This window comes from Ictalurus punctatus, chromosome 10, assembly GCF_001660625.3.
Source record: "Ictalurus punctatus breed USDA103 chromosome 10, Coco_2.0, whole genome shotgun sequence".
In the NCBI taxonomy this organism is placed as follows: Eukaryota; Metazoa; Chordata; class Actinopteri; order Siluriformes; family Ictaluridae; genus Ictalurus; species Ictalurus punctatus.
The window spans coordinates 5,274,005-5,290,000 of record NC_030425.2 but is presented as its reverse complement, the minus strand read 5'-3'; the positions used below and the strand labels follow the sequence as shown (position 1 = coordinate 5,290,000).

General features: G+C 38.6%; 1 protein-coding gene across 1 annotated transcript in view; it reads left to right on the top strand.

The window, feature by feature from the left end:
* Positions 1-14,996, top strand: part of homer3b (homer scaffold protein 3b) — an 18,703-nt gene extending 3,707 nt beyond the window's left edge. Inside the window, exons 2-10 of the mRNA XM_017477764.3 lie at positions 4,672-4,828; positions 4,917-5,048; positions 5,662-5,769; positions 7,834-7,973; positions 8,179-8,335; positions 9,970-10,080; positions 11,197-11,277; positions 11,382-11,606; positions 11,875-14,996. Of these exons, the coding sequence (XP_017333253.1) occupies positions 4,672-4,828; positions 4,917-5,048; positions 5,662-5,769; positions 7,834-7,973; positions 8,179-8,335; positions 9,970-10,080; positions 11,197-11,277; positions 11,382-11,567 (1,072 nt within the window). The 3' untranslated portion in view covers positions 11,568-11,606; positions 11,875-14,996. The remainder of the gene's footprint in view (positions 1-4,671; positions 4,829-4,916; positions 5,049-5,661; positions 5,770-7,833; positions 7,974-8,178; positions 8,336-9,969; positions 10,081-11,196; positions 11,278-11,381; positions 11,607-11,874) is intronic.
* Positions 14,997-15,996: the final 1,000 nt, after the last annotated feature.

Here is a 15,996-nt window from a genome sequence, read left to right as displayed (position 1 = left end):
GTGAAATGATAGGTCTGGTCTTGTATCAGTTTTATCCTGTATGTTGTATGTACTGAGTTGTGGTGAACCTGTAGCCTATCCTAGGGAGCATGGGGCACAATTTGGGGTACACCCTTGACGGGGTGCCAATCCATCACAGGGCACAATCACATACCCATTCATACGATGTAGACACCTTGGACATACCAGTCAGCCTCGAACCCCCAACTCTAGGAGGTGTGTGGTGAACGTGCTAACCACTAAGCCACCGTGCGCCCGTGACAATTAAGTGTCAAGTTCAATTTTAACTGTTCTGATTGTTCTCGGCCCGCCTAAGGTGATATTTTAGCCAACATGGCTAACCCAAATGAGTTCCCCAACCCTGTCCTATGTAACATCACATCATTGAACACCTATGGGAGATTTTAGGTTGTTGTGTTTGGCAGCACCGTCTAAAACCATCATCAAACACCAATCAAGGAAATCTCTTTTGGAAAAATGGTGCTCATATTCCAGTCAGATCCAGAGACTTGTTGAATCCATGCCGAAGTTAATTGAAGCTGCTATAAGTGCTTGTCCTTACTGAAACACCTGAAGTTGGTTTTCCCATTTTTGTCCACATTTGTCAAGCTCTGTATATACATTGATATTGGGTTATTTTGGGGGCTGGTTTTGAAGTGATACTTGGTTTCTTTTGGCAGACCTGTCTCGGCTGTCCAATTGTGACTGGAAAGAGCTTAAAACCAAGTATGAACAGGGCCTGATACAGATCATCATCATTTCTGTGATGTTTTGCAAAACCTGGCAACAGACGCTCAGTATAGGGCATCAGTTGATACAAATAGCTTTGATATTGGTATTCGATCAAGAATGGGGAAAAATGGGCTTGAGACATCATTAGTGTGTATTCCTGGTCTTAGTATTTCCTCCAGGGATGCCCATTGGACTTTTGTTCTTTTTTTTTTTGATAAAGATGCCAGAGTGTCACATCCTCCTTTACAGTAGATTATAGAGGGGATCGAGCCAAACTTGAGATTTTTGTTTGAGAACAGCCAAACTGTTCTCAAACCCACTCTGCATGCCAGTGGAGTGACTCTGATGCTTGGCTCTGAAAATTAGTCCATCAGATGGTGCATTTCTTGTAATCCGAATGGAAGATGGCAAGTCTTTCAACAGAATGTGCGATTTTTTTCTGGAGAAAGCGAAGATAAAGGAAGAGAAAGCAAAGATAAATATTACTGTGAAAAGGAATCGGTGAGTTAGAAACCCCTTTTTGCAAACCCTTTTTGTTTTTGAAGAAGTTGGTTGAGGCTGTCCCACATTTCATCATGGCTGCCATGTGCCAAATCTCAAAATAGTGACCAGTAGACAAGCCAGCGTGACCGGGTAACATGGCTAATAATTGCTAAATTGTGCAATTATATAATCATTCAATGAACATTGTTTGTTTATTATTGTTTTAGAGGTTATGTCATGATATACCGCCAACTCTGAAATTATTGGCACCCTTCAAGAAAATGATCAAAATGAATATGGAAAGGGATGCTGCATAGTTTTATTTTAAAATAAAACCAAGATTTGGGGTACAATTCTTGCTACCTAGTGCCATCAGTGCTTACTAAAGGAAAAGAAAACCTCAAGCATCTCACCTCAAGTGCCCTACCACCATTTTGACAGTGGGTATCCGATACTTTTCATTGTATGCATTCTTCTTTTTGTAGCTGGTGTGTACAGCCAAAAAGTTGAATTTTCTATCATATAGCAATCCCATACAGCACTATCTCAGTTGAGTGTGTCTCTCTCTTTCCCATCCTGTAAACCTTCACTTAAAAGTTTTCTATTGGCTACTGATTTGATGGGCACAAGTAGTAAAATTCTACTTGAAATTCACATAAGTGATTTGGAAACCAGGTATATATAATTTGATCATACAATTTTCCAAAGAGGGAGTGCTGGAAGCAGAGCAAGAGTGAGATGGCATGGCAAAGGCTACATATAACTTTAGGATGGCACATATTGGCTTTGTAAATATAAATGCTCCAAAGGCATCTGTTCAGGGATGTGACCACTCCGTGACCCTGTCATCTTCCTCTACTCAGCTGGCACAGGCTCACCGGGAAAATGTGAGAGGACACATCAACGCTGTTTGCCTGAGCACTTATGATGAGTGGTTAGAGCTTCTCTCTGAGTGTTTAGATCGATGGAAACTTTATTCATCCCATCAGAGAAGACATCCTGTAATACATTTCTCAGTTTTATGAACGAGTCACTTCTATAAATAGATTGCAGCATATCACATTGTTTTTCGAAGTGTGGATGATTAATATTCCAGCATCAAAATGAATGAAACTGAAAGAGATTCCAAACGACCCCCCCCCCCCCACACACACATACATATGCTCGAGACCAGCCCCAGAGCATTTTTTAAATCGGCAGAAAAGGCGAGGACTAGCAGAAATTGAGGAGGACCGCGTACTTGAATGGTGCACACACCCATTCACAAGCCTGCCAAGACTTGATTCTTTAGTGACAATACATAGGAGTGCAAACTATACCAGATGACACCCAAGCAGTCTTGTGGGGCTGAATCTCAAAAGTCTTTCTACACTATTCAACTTTGTTGAAATATGGCGTTCAGCTGTATTGTTCTATCCTATGTAGAGCATAAACAAAGTGAATAGAAAACTGTTTGGGGTTTGCTCCAGAAGTAGAGTTGGCTCACCGGAAGAAATGTAATATCAGGCTATGAGAAATTTGTCACTAAGGGCAAATCAATAAAAAATGAATATGAAGTATTAAATTGCTGTGTAAAATTGTGATGTCTTTTAAATCCAGCAAAAAAAATAAAAAATTTTTAAAAAGAGTGAGAAATGTTGGCAAACACTACACTAGCTTACTATTGAACATTTTTGTGCTGGTAGAGAATCAGTTCCAGCCAGAGAAAGGAATTTAGAATTTGTGTTACTTCATATTTATCTCCCAAGGAAACAAGGCAGTTAGCAATTGTTTTTCTGTAGGGCAATTTTAAAATGTTCAATTTGTTTATATTTAATTTAAATATTCTCTAGAAGTGCCTTTAATTTTGGCACACATTTTATATAAAATACTGTTCTTAAAAAAACTTACTTTCAAAAACTATTTTTTCCTGCTGTTTGAGTGGATAGTCAAAATCATTGTGTGTAATGTTCTTTTTATACCATCATTTTGCCCGTTATCTTGAAGGGTGCCAATAATTCTGGAGCTGGGAGCTAAATTGCTTAACATGGGTTTTTAACCGCAAAAGCGTACGTGTGCAAGAATGTACAAGTCTGTATTCACTACAGTATGTACATTACAGTATACTCAGCGTGTACATTAACAGTACATTTTACTCTGCGTGTAAAATGCTGCACTTTCTAAATTCACTGATTGGGGAGTTTGAAACCAGAGGAAGCTGCAGCAGGTCAGACTTAATTTACCAGCTCATTACTGAAGCAGAGAGGACACACACAATGTCCATTATATCAACTTTCAAAACGTTATGCAAGTGTCTTGCAATACAAAGTCACAGGAATGCCTTACTGTGACTTAATCGGACACGTTACAATCAGTACCCAACGTTTGGCTATTAGAGTTTACTGACTGACCATCTCAGATTTGCTTCATACTTTCTGCAAATAATGTCTCTATTCCTGATAAATAGTGTGCAAAATTTCAGCTTTGTATCTGCATTAGTTTTTGAGATATAGAAAGGGGACATGGCCCTAATTTTACTGTGAAAAAAGAGTGCTACGGAAAAAGTTACAAAGTTCCATAAGTAATTACTTTTTAATTATTCACGATAAATGCATGAAATTTTCAGGGGTCATTGTCTAGTATAAGACGTCTTTCATTTCAAAAGTATAACGTCCACAGTTGCATATTTGCCAATTTATGGTCTGGTGAAAATTTTTATAATAATAAATAAATAAATAAATGAATAAACTTTCATGCTTAGGAGCAAAGTCTGGCCTCTACAGCGCCACACTAAAGCACATGAGATGTTTGATATTTTCACAGGTATTATGCATGTTGTAGCTATGTATGGAAAAACTTTTCTCAATTATAGGAGTGGTAAAAAATAATAAATAAAACTTTCACACCTATATTGCAACTGCATATTCCCCATGTATGACAAGGTATACCATAAAAAAATAATTATACCATTTGAAAGAGCATATTTTAATTAGCAAATGTACAAGATATGAAGTTGGTACCTTGAACGTATTTTGGAAGTTCAGTATAAGACATCTTATGCTAGAGAATGATTCCTGACAGTTATGCATCTAGCATGAATCGTTCAAAAGTAATTACTTATGGAACTTTTGTAACTTTTTTTCTGTAGCACTTGATTTTATAGTAAAATTAGGGCCAAGCCCCATACAAGCCTGAAATTATACACAATATATACTGGGAATAGTGGCATTATTTCCAGAAAGTATTAATCAAATCTGGGATGGTCAGTCAGGAACCTTTTCTTATTTTCTTTTTTTATCTGGTGATTTGAGGTGGAGTCACCATATTGCTTTAAGACTACTGGCTTATGACATGGTAGATTTTCTCCACCAACTTTCTGCTTTATCTCTGCTAAATATATGTTTTGTTTAAGAGTGCAAAATATTCTTAATGAAGTCTTTGAAAAAGATTTAATGTGAATGTTGTGGTGTACTACAGGGAGCAGCCTCTCTTTAGCACAAAGGCACACGTCTTCCAGATTGATCCGACCACTAAGCGCAACTGGATTCCTGCCAGCAAGCATGCCGTCACCGTGTCATTCTTCTATGATGCCAGCAGGACTGTGTATCGCATCATCAGCGTAGGAGGCACAAAGGTAAGGCCGCTAGATCCAAAGCACTACAAGTTGTATGGTCTTTATTTTGAGTTAAGTGTACGTCTTCTTGCTGTTTGCTTCGACTCAGGCAATTATAAACAGCACCGTAACACCTAATATGACCTTCACCAAGACTTCACAGAAATTTGGGCAGTGGGCAGACAGCAGAGCAAACACGGTGTATGGGTTAGGCTTCTCTTCAGAGCAGCATCTTCAACAGGTAAGCAGTTTTCTGAACAAAGGTTAAGTGCTTTAGAAACTGTTTAGCACTTCTTCCTGGATTAAGATGATGAACTGTTAAATAAGTAAACTAGTATAATGCACAATGAACCAATTTTAGAAATCTGACTCCAAATTGCAGTTGGATTACAATTTACAATGACAGTTTTTTAAAATATATATTTTGAGGTCAAATTCTACTTATGTACTTAATTAACGCACTGTGCTTTGTTTGACTGTTGTAACCAGCCAGTTCCCTTACAAGATCAATAAAACATCCATCCATCCATGCTCCCATCCCAGTCCAATCTCCATCTCGATCCCATCTCAAATCGATCCATCCATCCATCACATTCCAATCCCTTCCATCTTTGGTTTATTCTTCCCAGTTTCATTTCATTCTCATCTATTCATCTATCCCAATGCCATCAAATGCCAATCCCAGTCCCAATGCATTCCAATGCCAACCATCCCAAACAATCCATTAAAATGACATCCATTCGTCTATTCCAATCCCATCCTTTCCAGTGTATTGCCATCCAATACGATATAAAAATTATTTGGTAGCTGTTAAATTTTGATGTTGTTGTTTGTATTTTATGTACTCTACACAGTTTTCAGAACAGTTCAAAGAAGTCAAGGAAGCTGCACGTCTCATGAGGGAGAAATCTCAAGAGAAGTTTGAGCTGATCAGTCCTGGTTTAAACATCGCTCCTCTACAGGTCTTTTACCCTGCTTTAGATCAAAACACTTCATTATACATTCATACTTATAATGTAGTATCTTTGATTCCTTCATGCCATACAGTGCCTAAATTAATAGTTAATTTTATTTGAAGTTGTGACTTGAAAATTGCTTCACAAATTTCATACTCCATATAAGACATTACAATATCCAATGCCCTTTGGATTGGGACTTTGGGAAAATGAATACAAGGTCGAAAATGCCAAACCAAATGCAAACAACTGTATACTAAAATGAAAATTATGTATCCAAAATGTTGTATCACGTCTTCCTTGCCTTCAAGCACTTACCAAACTTCTTTATAGTTTATAATGTACTTTTACTGTGTTGACCTATGAAGCGCTCTGTGCTTCTCTTAAGCCATATGGATGGTCTGTACGAGTTTTCTACTAAAGGAGAATCATCTTTACTCTGACCTGAGTATTATGAATGGTTCAAGTAAGCAGAGTGTGTGTCTGTGGCTGGTATAAATGCATTTTCTTTTCAATTAATAAAAGCCATTTTAGAGTGCTTCGGGAAACCAGTGGTACATGAAAACAAAGAAACATGGAAAACACAAATAAATAAATAAGGAGTCGCCGTGTAAAGTCTACAGCTCTATGGCTTCACTCACTGTTAATGGTTTAAAATGTTATTTTAGAATTTCTTTCTTCTGAGTCAGGCTTCTAAGTCAGCCATTTATAACGTTTTATTTATTTTACGTATTGCTCCTCCATATTTATTTATTTTTATTTTTTGCAGTTAATATTTTATTTATTATTGAATGGTATTACATATACAGTATGAATAAGAAAGCATGATGTATAATACATACTTTCATTTCCTCGCTCGGCTCTCTTCTTCATGTAGCTATGGGGCAACAATAAGCCCTTTAGAGTTCCCTTTATCTTGTGGGACCTCGAGTCCTAGAGGAGCCCAAAGCTTTAAAACCCAGTTATTGCATATGTGATGTCTTCTTATAATGGGTAAGCTCTGACCTAGTTTGCTTGACCTCTCCATTCTGAATGCAATGGTTTGTGCCCAGTCTAACTCTTGAAGGCGGTGTTGTTCCTAGTCTTGAGCTTGCATTTACTTTTTGTCGGTATAATTCACCAGTCTCTCTCATTCCCACTTATTGAGATTAACCAGTATGGAGCTGTCTTTGATGAGCTTTCTATCCCTTATGATCAATTCTTTCTGTTTGAAATTATTTTAAAACATGCAGTAAGAGCAGGACTCTAAATCTCTCGCCTCTCGCTGTCAGATAAGGAGTTGATGGTATTGAGCCCTGCAAGCAAGAACGAGCTCTCCTGGCTAGAGTGGAGTTTGAGGTGGATTAATAATAGAAGCTTTTTCCTAAATGAAAGAGCACAGGGCTTGAAAGATCCAGTACAGCATGCTTTTTAAGTCATGATTGTGTGGTGTTGAAAGAGAATGTAAACCCACATGGGTTACATGGACACTAATAATATGAAGAATATTAAATTGGTCATGTAAACATACTAAGACAAGTATGACGTTTACAAAGTGAATCAATGGACCATTCGTTAGCTTTACTCCGTACTTCCTTCATAGAATATTGAACTATTTAAGCAAAAACATAACAGTAGAAAGACCTCGCTCATGAAAATATAAACAAACATCTTCACTACTTGCAGTGATGCAACTAAAAGAAATCTTGACATGTAGGCCTGGAGACTGGAGGCCTCAGATTACTTATATATGTGTAAATGTGTTTATCAGATTACCGCCAATTATTTATTTATTTTTCCACCAGAGTTTTCTGAGCCCAAAAAAATCTCACTCGTTCTTCTGAAAAGGCTTTGTGTGGTTTATTTTTGATCCCTTCTTACGGGAAAAAAAAACCACCCTCTGTTTAATTTCATCAATGCATCTACCAGTAAATGTGTGATTATCTTCAACATAGCAGACTTCTTTGCAGCTGTTAGTAATAATACTAACTAATTATAAGAGAAACTATGGTCTGTTGTTCTTAGAGACTAATTAGGGATTCTTATCAAGTCACCTCTTCACCTTTCACCTCTCGGCTCTCCGTTGTTCAGGCTCTGTCTGAAGATCGGCACTCTCCAACCGCGCTTCTGTGTGTAAACGGCTCTGGGGAGGACAAGCTGTTTCGCAGCAAGAGCGCAGACCTCGAGCTGGCCTCGAAGAAGGAGTGTGTTAAAAAGATTCCCTCGGAAGGGTAATATACCGACTCTTATCCTGAAGCATCAACTGGAATTTATGTTTAGGACATTTATCCAGTAAAAAGGGATATGTTCACATGTACAGATGTTTAGTTCATACCTATATCGTATTCGTTACAGCTTTACTTAAATATGTGCTTAAGTTGCTCTGACTATGAGTTCATATCATACTTTGAGCAAATGTGCTCTGGTTTTCTATAGATCAATATGTGAGACAAAAATGGAGACCGAGTTGTTCAGTCTGAGGAAGAGCAACGCTGAGCTTGTCGCAGCGCTCCATGAAGCCAACAGCAACATTGAACAGTGGAAGAATCAGCTTGCCGAGTATCAGCAGGAGACGCACAGACTCCGAGACCAGGCCAGTTGTTTTCTTCTGCTTGATTTTGTTCACGGCAGACTCTTCATGGCCATGTATCTTTGGCGAGCAGCACACCAGACTTGGCTGTTGTTTAGTATTAAAGTCTGTTGATTAACCGGACTGTATAACAATCGGAACTGCAAAAAAAGAAACACAGTATAGTGAAAAGCAATTCTGAAGGTTTTGTGGTGTTTCTGTGTGTAATCAAGGAGAGACAGAGACATCTCCATGCTGCTAACGCATAACCACAGATTCTTCCTTCTGAAAAAGTAACCTGATCTCTGAATTAGATTTAGACATATTTAGCACTTTATTTATGAATAAAGATGAGTGCTTATTCAGATTAAACTGCGGTGCAGCTTATTGCTTATTGTTCATCTCGTTTCGAGTCACAAGCTAATTCGCTATATATTATATTATATTATATTATATTATATATATATATATATATATATATATATATATATATATATATATATATATATATATATATATATATATATATATAATTATATTAGTGTGTGTGTGTATGCATGTGTATATGTATATGGGATATATTAAAATAATAAAATGCTAAATAATGGGAAGTGCTGGGAAGTGCTATTTTGTAGGCTTCTGAATTATGAGAGTGGAAATCATATTGTTAAATTAAACTAGATCTGCAGTGATTTAATGTGAAACTCACAACTAGTACTATTCATTCAACAAAATATTGTCAATATACTAGACTCCTATTAGGTGTTTTATTTCAAAGCTTGCAATCTTTTTACTCGTATATCCTTGGGTCAGTTTTTCAAAAATATTTTTGAATTGTCTTTTGATCGTACGCTGCATTGTATTCCGTTTGCCATCAAACAACAGTCTTCATTTTCGCTCCCTAAATTATTTCAGGCTTAAAGCCAAGTGCTTGTGTTTAAAGGCGGTGGATTAGACACGATGGAAAAATTGCTTCTACTCAAGAAATATCTGGCAACCTCAGAGGGCTGATCTACTGTACACATGACTAATTTGCGTAATCTGAATGGTACTGAAGGTGCTTAACCCATCTCAGAATACGTGTAACTTTCCCCGCAGAAATCTTTGAACTTAATTCGCCTACTCTGAATACGTCCCGTGGTGCATAAAGGAAAACACAAAAAAAAAGTTGCGGGAGCGCAATGTATCATTATGACTGTAGGGTGGATAAAAGAAAAATGACTGTGGGGAACTTGCTGCTGTTAGTTTGTTCTAAAATAAGCAGAAAACATGATCAGCGCTCTAAAGCCTGAGTATGCTAAAAATGACCCTGTTTTGCCTTGCTTCACGGGTTTTTCAGTGACCGTGCAAAGATTTGTTTCCTGTGCATTACTCAACTTGTGCTTTGGAAGAACTGTGTGTAGGTAATGGCAAGATTACTATGTGAAGTGTAAAGAGGGGGAAGCAAATTTAGAAACAGCAGCCAAGTGTACGGGTTGTGTTTCAGAGCTCCCACGTTCATAAAGGAACAGTGCTCGTAAAGGGATTTGTCTGATGTATCACTACTATGATGATGATATTTTGTCGAGAGAGGTTTTTTGTTGTTTTTTTTCCCGCAGACTGGAGAAGAGAAAGGGGATAATTTGCGAGGGAGTTCTTCACGGTTGTCTGTATTTCAGGTAGCCGAGCTGGAAGAGCAAAGTGGACATACTGCTTCGTGTGAGAACAGGACCGAGGATCTCTTCCAGTCTGTAGAAGATATGGAGGCACTTCTAAAGGCTAAAGATGAAGTACGAGTATTCTTCATAGCGGTTCATTTTAGAGATCAGCCGATGGTCGATTTTACCCCGATAACCGATTAATCAGCCGATTAAGTTTTTCAAATTGATACTGAATGAAAACATGACACTTGAAGTAAAATATTGCTGACAGTTATTACAAAAATAAACTGTACCGACGGGCGCACAGAGGCTTTGTGGTTAGCACGTTCGCCTCACACCTCCAGGGTTAGGGGTTCGATTCCCGTCGCTGCACTGTTTGTGCGGAGTTTGCATGTTCTCCCCGTGCTGCAGGGGTTTCCTCCGGGTACTCCGGTTTCCTCCCCCAGTCCAAAGACATGCATGGTAGGCTGATTGGCGTGTCCAAAGTGTCCGTAGTGTATGAGTGGGTGTGTGAGTGTGTAAGTGATTGTGCCCTGTGATGGATTGGCACCCTGTCCAGGGTGTACCCCGCCTCGTGCCCCATGCTCCCTGGGATAGACTCCAGGTTCCCCGTGACCCTGAAGGATAAGTGGATAAGGACAATCTTCCTGAAGGAAGATTGATAGATGGCTGGAACAGTACTGACTGTACCAGTACTAACTGTTCCATGAAAAAGTACTGTACTATATATATATATATATATATATATATATATATATATATATATATATATATATATATATATATATATATATATATATATATATATATTACACATACATACATACAAATTTGAATTATGGTGTGAAATATTTATTTTTGCTCATTTGTCACTTTAGGTGCTACTTGAGCAATAGCGCTCCCTTGTGGAGAATCTTCAGCTTGTTAAATCTGACTGAGTGTGTGTGAGCTACAGATCCAGGGCCATAATTTATTAACAGTGCCTGCTCACAAATGTGTGCATGGTTTTTTGTGTATGAAGGATGCGATTCAAGAATGATCAAAAGCAAATTGGGTACAATTGCCTTTCATTTTAAAGCTTATGTGGACAGTAAGGAATTGTTCCTTTATTATTTATTTACTGCGTTTATTGATTTGTTTACCGAGTCTGGCAACTGTTTGGGGGACGCACACACACACGATTTGTACAGTTTGCAAAACGGTCCGTTTCTGTCAGAAAACCTTTGGATGACTATATGCTTGCAGGAAATTAACAAGCTACAGGGCAGGAAATCAGATTTCCAGGATTTGGAGGAGGAGAGGGAGGAGATTAATAAAAGAATGCAGGTAAGCTTGGGCTTCTTTGTTAATAACCCTTTTTGGTGCAGCAAGGGAGGTTGAGTTAATGTAACTGGAAGCCTTTTTTTTTTTTTTTGCTGCTTCGTCATTAGGAGCTGGAGCAGAGGAACTTTGAACTGGAACAGCAAGTGCAGAAAGCGGAGCAGAATTTGGCCTCTTCGTTGGAAGCACGGCAGCAGGCGGAGAGTGAAGTGCGGAAAGTCATCGAAGTACTGGACGTCAAGATTTTTGATCTGAACAGCTTGAGACAGAGCCTGGCCAACTTTCTAGATAAATAGCGACCATCACCTCAAGCATCAGACTGCTGAATCCTACAGGCATGTAGAGAAGAAGCACACCACTTAATTCCTCTTAAACATGCTTCAGCTCCAGTAGTATACATTACTTTCCTCAGAAGATAGCTGGTAAAGTTGCACTGCAATAAACGAATAGTCACTAAAACTTAGATTAAGAGGCAGAAGCATGGATTTCACCATGCTCACATTAGAATAAGACTGGGATTTTCTCCTTCATCATTTCTGTTATTCTTGCAAAAAGGATATTACTCGTGACTGAATTTTTCCCTAATGTTTTCCCTTCCTCCAGTCTCTTCACGCCCGGATAGATCAACAGACTTATTTTTCCCCATAAAACAGCACATGAGGATGTACAAAACTGGACTGAAAAGTGAAGTGAAGTGAAAGATCGGCGCTATGTACAATAATAATCCTAAGAGGTACTGGAGAGACGAGTGTGTCGCAGGCTGTAAGAGTCCGCTAAAAGATTCCTGTGTTTCTCTGATCTGAGGTTGTTTCTTGAGAGCTTCATGTACATGCGCACACAGGCTGGTCTTTGTCATTTCAGAGCACAGTGTAATTAATGGTAGATCACAACTTGGGAGTTAAAACTGGGATTAAACTAAAGGTCTAAATTAGATCTCTTCTTGTAATAATATGTAATAGTTTGTGCATTGCTGATATGATTTTTGTATTATAAACTATTGAATGATTCAATTGACATGACACTACACCACTCTATATTAAGTTGAACTTTAGCAAAAAATGTATGTAAATGTATGTTATGGCAATATTTAGTTACCTCTGAGAGAGGTTCAGACTTGGCCATAGATAGAGGTTTCAACAAGATGATGAGACACTAAGCCATTAGTTTATAGTGTCATCACTGTCTGTTAAATACACACTCTGGCCAAAAGTATGTGGACACCTGACCATAACATGCATATGTGCTTTTTGAACACCTTGTTCCAGACTTGGTCCACCATTAACCTCCACTCTTCTGGGAAAGCTTTCTACTAGATTCTGGAACATAGTTGTTTGCGCTCTTAAACCCACAAGAGCATTAATGAGGTGTGTGCTTCTTCTCCAAACTGTTGCTACAAAGTTGGAAGCACACAATTGTATAGAGTGTCTTTGTATGCTGTCGTTACAATTCCCTTCACTGGAAAAGCTCAAACCTGTTCCAGCATGACGGTACCCCTGTGCACAAAGCACGGTACATGTAGACATGGTTTGCCAAGGTTGGAGTGGAGTCGTTGGAGTCCTGCACAGAGCCCTGACCTCAACCCCACTGAACACCTTGAACTGGAACGCCGACTGAACCCCAGACCTCCTCCCTGACCTCACTAACGCTCTTCTGGGTGAATGAGCGCAAACAACTACGCCCCAAAATCTAGTGGAAGACCTTCCCAGAAGAACGGAGGTTATTATAACAGTGAATGACGGACCGACCCCGAAACTCGATGTTCAAGGTGTACATATGGGTGCGACGGTCGGGTGTCCGCATACTTTTGGACTTCGCGTGCATGTTTGACTGTGGGATATTAGGACAACTATGATGTCTAAAAACACACACAAAAAAAATGACGATTTAAAGACTGCGTGTGGAGAGTTCCTGTGAACTGGATTGTTTCAATGCTTATTCATAGAACTTTTGATTACATCTGATTCTCAACTTTACCTTTAATTTTAGGAGAAATGACTTTCAAATATCACTGCTTACTCTTTATATTTCTTTGAATATGCTGCAAGTCCTAAAGGACTTTATACTAACTTCCAACTTCAGCTGTGAACTGATCAGAATAGTTTTTAGGTATCATATTGCGTATTTGGATTTAAAAGATGCTATTTCTACAGAGCTTTTAAAAATGTGCTGAGGTTCAGACTTACAGCTGCGTACCAGCTCTGGTTCCTCGTCAAGCAAGCTATTAATGTTGGTTATTTTTGGTGTTACCGTTCTTACCGTTCTGAGCAGCTCTTTACTCTCCATTCACAATAACTTTTTGCATAAATGCTATTTTTCTAATGCTCGAATATGAGAAATGCTGTCCTTTTTTTTTTTTTTTTTTTTCTTTTTTCTTTTTTTTAAATTTGTTTATTTGTTCACAAATAAAGGTACTGCCTTATCTACTGTGAAAAATTACAACCCAGTACCGTGTTTCATTTGGCCCAGGGAATTTCCAAAAAAAAATTTTTAGACACCAAGTAGTATGAATGAAATGTTAGCTGTAGACTTTTTATTGTTTTTATTTATTTATTTTTTAACCTTCATTTCTATCTGAAAGTAAGGCAGTGTAGAAGGGGTTCTTGAGTGGTGCAGCAGAAAACTGTTCGATCTGTTGTAGGTAGATTGCAAGCTTGAATCCCACAGCTATGCGTAGCCAGGAGTCTAGATGGCAAAATTGGTCGTGCTCTCTGGGTGGGACGGATGATGTACTCTGTCTCCACTGTCAATCAGAGCGACACGATCACTCGTGGGCATCTGTGAGCTCTTGTATATGGAGCAGGATAGATAGCGCGTTCAAAAAGAATTCAAAAAGCGCAAAAAGATGAGTTTGGCTGGCTTCATGTGTCTTGAAGGAAGCATGTGTTAGCCCTCACCCTCCCCAGTTGGTGGTAGCTGTATGATGGGGAAGAGTTGGCTGGTGGGTGGGAATTGACAGAGCAAACTGGCAAGAAAATGGGGCAAAACCACTCGCATACTTAAGAAGACATGTACGTTAGTGAGGATGCACCATTAGTGTGTAACAGGTATAGCAATGATGCTTGGATTTTTAAATTGTCCCTACCTTGTAATATCGTCAATATATATCTCACTGAACGTTGACGGATTCTTGTCATATGTCTTAAATCCCAAGTAATGAGAATGGCTAATAAAAAAAAAAAAGAGAAGAAAAACTGTAGTAAAGTTACACAGCTCAACAATCATTTGGAATTAGGAGACATATTCGGATACTAACCTTAAGATTTTTAATTTTATTTAATTTTTTAATTAAATGTCTAATGCACAATTATAACGCATTTTTGTTGTTGACTTCCGTTTGAAAGTATGATTTAAAAAAAAAAAAAAATTTCCTCAGAGATACACAATATTAAAGCGAATCTGAAGCTTGAAGTCTTGAAGAAGAGATGTTTTGGTTGTCTGGGGAAACCATTAATAATTAAATCTCCAACAACAAACTGCATGTCTGTGTGTGAGTCGTAGAGGTTACGTTCACCTCTTGGTGGATGCGCTGAAAGGGAAAATGATAAATAAATAAATCCGTGTATATAAATAATGCAAGTATAAAAAATGTGCTTACAAGAATCCAAACTGATGAGTACTGGACTTTAATTGTGTATTTTTTTTTTTTTGCCAACTTTATTTAGTGAAGTAATTAGATCATTATCTTCTTCTGCTCTGCGTTGTAAATAAATATAAATGGGACAATATTTTCTTGACCGTTACGCTCATTCATTTGATATATGCCTTAATCCAAAGTGTAATCTGAAGCAGGTTGAGGAATTCTCGTGTTTCTGGAACTCATTCTGTCTTGCTTCCAAAAATCTTTCATGATTTTAAAATAAAACGATCTCGAGGTCCATTTCATTTCTGCACACCTCCAGGTCAGACATTATTTTATAGCAAGGATCTTCAGCAGTAAGTAAGATTTTGCAACTAACAGAACGGGCCAGAGTAACCGAAAAGCTTCCTAATGGCTCTCACTATAAATAAATGTGGGTGTGCCGTGGCCTCAACCTTCTTTTGGAGAGAATCTTTCCAGGTTATCACCCATCCCATTTTGGTGCGGATACCTGACAGAGAAGCCTTATGCTAGTTGCTATTCATCACCCCTTTCTGGCAAAAGTAGGACACAAGGATCTTCAGCATATCAGGGAGTACGAGACAGAGGTTGAAAGCTCCTTCACTCCTCGTCGTCTTTTACATCTCAGCAGCATCCCAGCATGGACCAAACTTACCACCGACCTCTCAGACCAGAGACACAAAGACTTCCACATCACACAGGCTGAACGTTTCCAGCATCTTCCCACACGATCAGCTAGGCCCAGGCCTTAAGTCTCGCACAAGGTCACACCGGTTGTTAGAACGCACAGAATGCACCAAGGACACTGAGGTCCATTCATGTCCTGATTTTAATGTCTACAAATCATATTTCACCGAAGTTCTTTATGTTCAATGTGCATATTAATATTTGTGAGTTAGATGCCGCACTAGCAATCACAGGAGACAGAAAACGCTCGTTCTTCAGCTCCTCTTATCATGATGCCTTCCAGTATAGATGGCCCTCTCCTCCACCAAGCACTGAAACGGTAGAATTTCAAGTCCATTTTTCAACTATTAACCGTGATAACGTCCCATATGTTATCACGTTCCACTCTTCCTTGGTAATGAGAGACAAGGACAAGATATCAGAACATGAAACAACTCATT